The 2,811-nt window shown below is 43.7% G+C and overlaps 1 protein-coding gene across 1 annotated transcript in view; it reads right to left on the bottom strand.

Moving 5' to 3' along the window:
• Amn1 (antagonist of mitotic exit network 1 homolog) overlaps positions 1–2,604 on the bottom strand; it is a 34,629-nt gene extending 32,025 nt beyond the window's left edge. The window contains exon 1 of the mRNA XM_028757545.1: positions 2,495–2,604. Within this exon, the coding sequence (XP_028613378.1) occupies positions 2,495–2,532 (38 nt within the window). The 5' untranslated portion in view covers positions 2,533–2,604. The remainder of the gene's footprint in view (positions 1–2,494) is intronic.
• Between the last annotated feature and the right edge of the window lie 207 nt (positions 2,605–2,811).

Below are 2,811 nucleotides of genomic sequence, written 5' to 3'. Positions count from 1 at the left end.
AAAAAAAAAAAAAAGGAAAAAGCTCCAAAGTATAAGCAGATTTTAATAAAAACCTGGTTTTTGTTTTGTCTTGCTAATCTTGTGTTTATTTGGTTCCTAGACACAAAGATGCTACTTAACCAAAGTGGTGGCTGGGGATGTAGTTTAGTGGTACTAGTATCTGTAAGGCCCTGGGCTTGATCTACAGCACCACAAAAAAACAAAACGAAAGCAACAAGTCAGGTGTCTTAGGGTTTCTATTGTTGCAATGAAACACCATGACCAAGAAGCAACATGGTGGGGAGGAAAGGGTTTATTTAGTTTACACTTCCACATTGCTGTTTATCACCAAAGAAAGTAATGACTAGAACTCACACAGGAACCTGGAGGCAAAAGCTGATGGAGAGGCTACAGAGGGGTGTCACTTTATGAGACTGCTTCCCCTGGCTTGCTCAGCTTGCTTTCTTAAAACAACCCAGGACCACCAGCCTAGAGAGATGATACCACTCATAATGGGCTGGGCCCTCTCCCTTGATCACTAATTGAGAAAATGCCTTATATCTGGATTTCATGGAGGCATTTCCTCAACTGAAGCTCCTTTCTCTGTGATAACTCTAGCTTGTGTCAAGTTGACACACAAAACCAGCCAATACACCAGAATAGGTACAGTACTTCTTTAGCTTCTTTTAAAGCAATGTAACCAACATGTTTTAATGGCCCCAAATTCTGGCCATCTGAGAAAACTCATACCTGTGTCAAGCAACCACAAACTCTGTTTACACACACACACACAAATTGTAATTCACGCATGACAATAATCATATACTTGTGATCATTTTTAATGCAATCTTTTTTTATTTCCATTTTCCCCCTTCTACCCTTATGCAAATTCTGTTAGTGTCTTATGTTAATCTAGGACATATTCTTTCTTCCCCTGTGCTTGCATACACAACTCCACACAAACTTATAATAAGGGTATTGGGAAGGGAGATATCAGTTTTCCAATCAAAACAAAATCCCAGTATAGTTACTTCTCAGTGTCTATTGTCCTTTTCATTCAACAATCTCTTGTGAAAATCATTCAAAGCATTTCAGTATTCTCATTCTTTGTAATGGGTACAAGTTTCACTGTGAACATCTCATTTAATTACTTCCCTTTAGAAAAGCATCTATATTGTCCTATGGTATGGTAACAATATTGTCAGATCGCTTTCTAGAAAGTTGGTTTTAAGTTCTATCAACACAGACAATTGTGGCATACTTGCGATCCCAGAACTCTGTGGGTACAGGCAAGAAGGATCTTAAAGTTCAGGGACATCCTCTTCCACATAGTGAACTTGAGGCTTGCTATGCTACATGAGAGAGACCCTGTCCTCAAAGAGTCAAAAGCCAAAACTCAAGTCTGTAATCTCAACATTTGGGAGGCTGGGGCAGAAGGCTCAAGAGTTCAAGGTCAGCCTGACATTGTGAGTCTGTGGCCAGTCCATGCTACATAAAATTCTGTCTCAAAACAAAAGGATTGGGAATGTAACTGAGTTGGCATTATGTTTGCCTAGTACTGAGGAGGCGTAGGTAAACGGAATAGTAGTGTATGCCTGTAATCTCAACATTCAGGAAATGGAAGCAGAAGAATCAGAAGTTTAAGGTTATCCTTGGCGAGTATTCTAGGCCAGCATGGGATACATGAGACTGTCTCAAGGGAAAAAAAATAGCAACAAAACAATACAGAAGAAAACACTGGAACTTAGGCAAGAAATAACATTTGCTTATGTACTGTTAGATTCATCAGTAGAACCAAAGTAGTCTGTCTTTGTAGCTTCCAATCTTAAACCACTACTGCTTTTTTTTCTTTCTTTTTAAAAATAAAAATAAGAAAATAACACTGAAGCCTGCCTTGAACTCACTATATAGCTGAAGAGGGCCTTGAACTTTTGATCCTCTTTCACCTCTCAAGTGGTGTTTGCTAGCATGCCCAGAGTCTGTGTCCTAAGGGCTTTACATATGTTACGCTGATTCTCACAAAGACTCCCTGAGATAGGTACTAATACATGAATTTTCAAGATTTTATTTATTTGCTTGGGTGTGTGTGTGTCTTACAACATTAACCCGTTAGCCTCGAATCTGTGGCAATCCTCCTGTTTCAGTTTCCAGATGGCTGGGATTACAGGTGTTAACTGCCATGCCCTTCTGTTACCCGAATTATAGAAAGCTCTCCAGCATCGGGAGAGATTATTATGTTACTGTTCATGGTCCCAAAGCTAGCGAGTCGCGCTGGTATTAGCGAAGGTTTGTTTGTCCAGCCTGGCTCCTGGTTTCTTTTGTTCTGCCTAGATACTCCGCGCCCACCCGAGCCAGGCCATCGGGTGGAGACGCCGGCCCCACAGTGCACTACGGTCCTCAGCGACAAGGCGCGAAGCCCGGACAAGGACTAAGACCCAGCGGGACGTGAAGTAGGTGAGGGAAGGGACTGGGAGGTGGGGCGGACACGAAGGAGGGCGGGCCGGGGAGGACTCACAGTTCCAGGAGTTGACTGACTACTCGCGACGAAGGCATCGCGGAAGCCCTCTTAAACCTGGACCGCAGTTGCAGCCCTCCTCAACCAACTTCCGGTCGCGCAGGGTTGGTAAACTCAAATGACGTCATAGGGAGTCGGACCTGGGGCGTGGCCACATTAGGAGCGGAAGAGGAAGGTCCAGCGCTCTCTCGGGGCGGAGCTTCTGAGGGCTGCAAAGAACTAGCTGGCACCCAAAATGTAGAAGCTCCTAAAGCGGGGCAAAGCTCCCTGGGACTTGTAGTTTTTCCTGCACACCATTGCCAGTTCCTGCTCCTTCC

The sequence above is a fragment of the Grammomys surdaster genome, unplaced genomic scaffold (genome assembly GCF_004785775.1).
Source record: "Grammomys surdaster isolate TR1022 unplaced genomic scaffold, NIH_TR_1.0 126176, whole genome shotgun sequence".
NCBI classification, from domain to species: domain Eukaryota; kingdom Metazoa; phylum Chordata; class Mammalia; order Rodentia; family Muridae; genus Grammomys; species Grammomys surdaster.
Note: the sequence above shows the minus strand (reverse complement) of the source record. Positions and strands in the feature narration are given on the sequence as shown.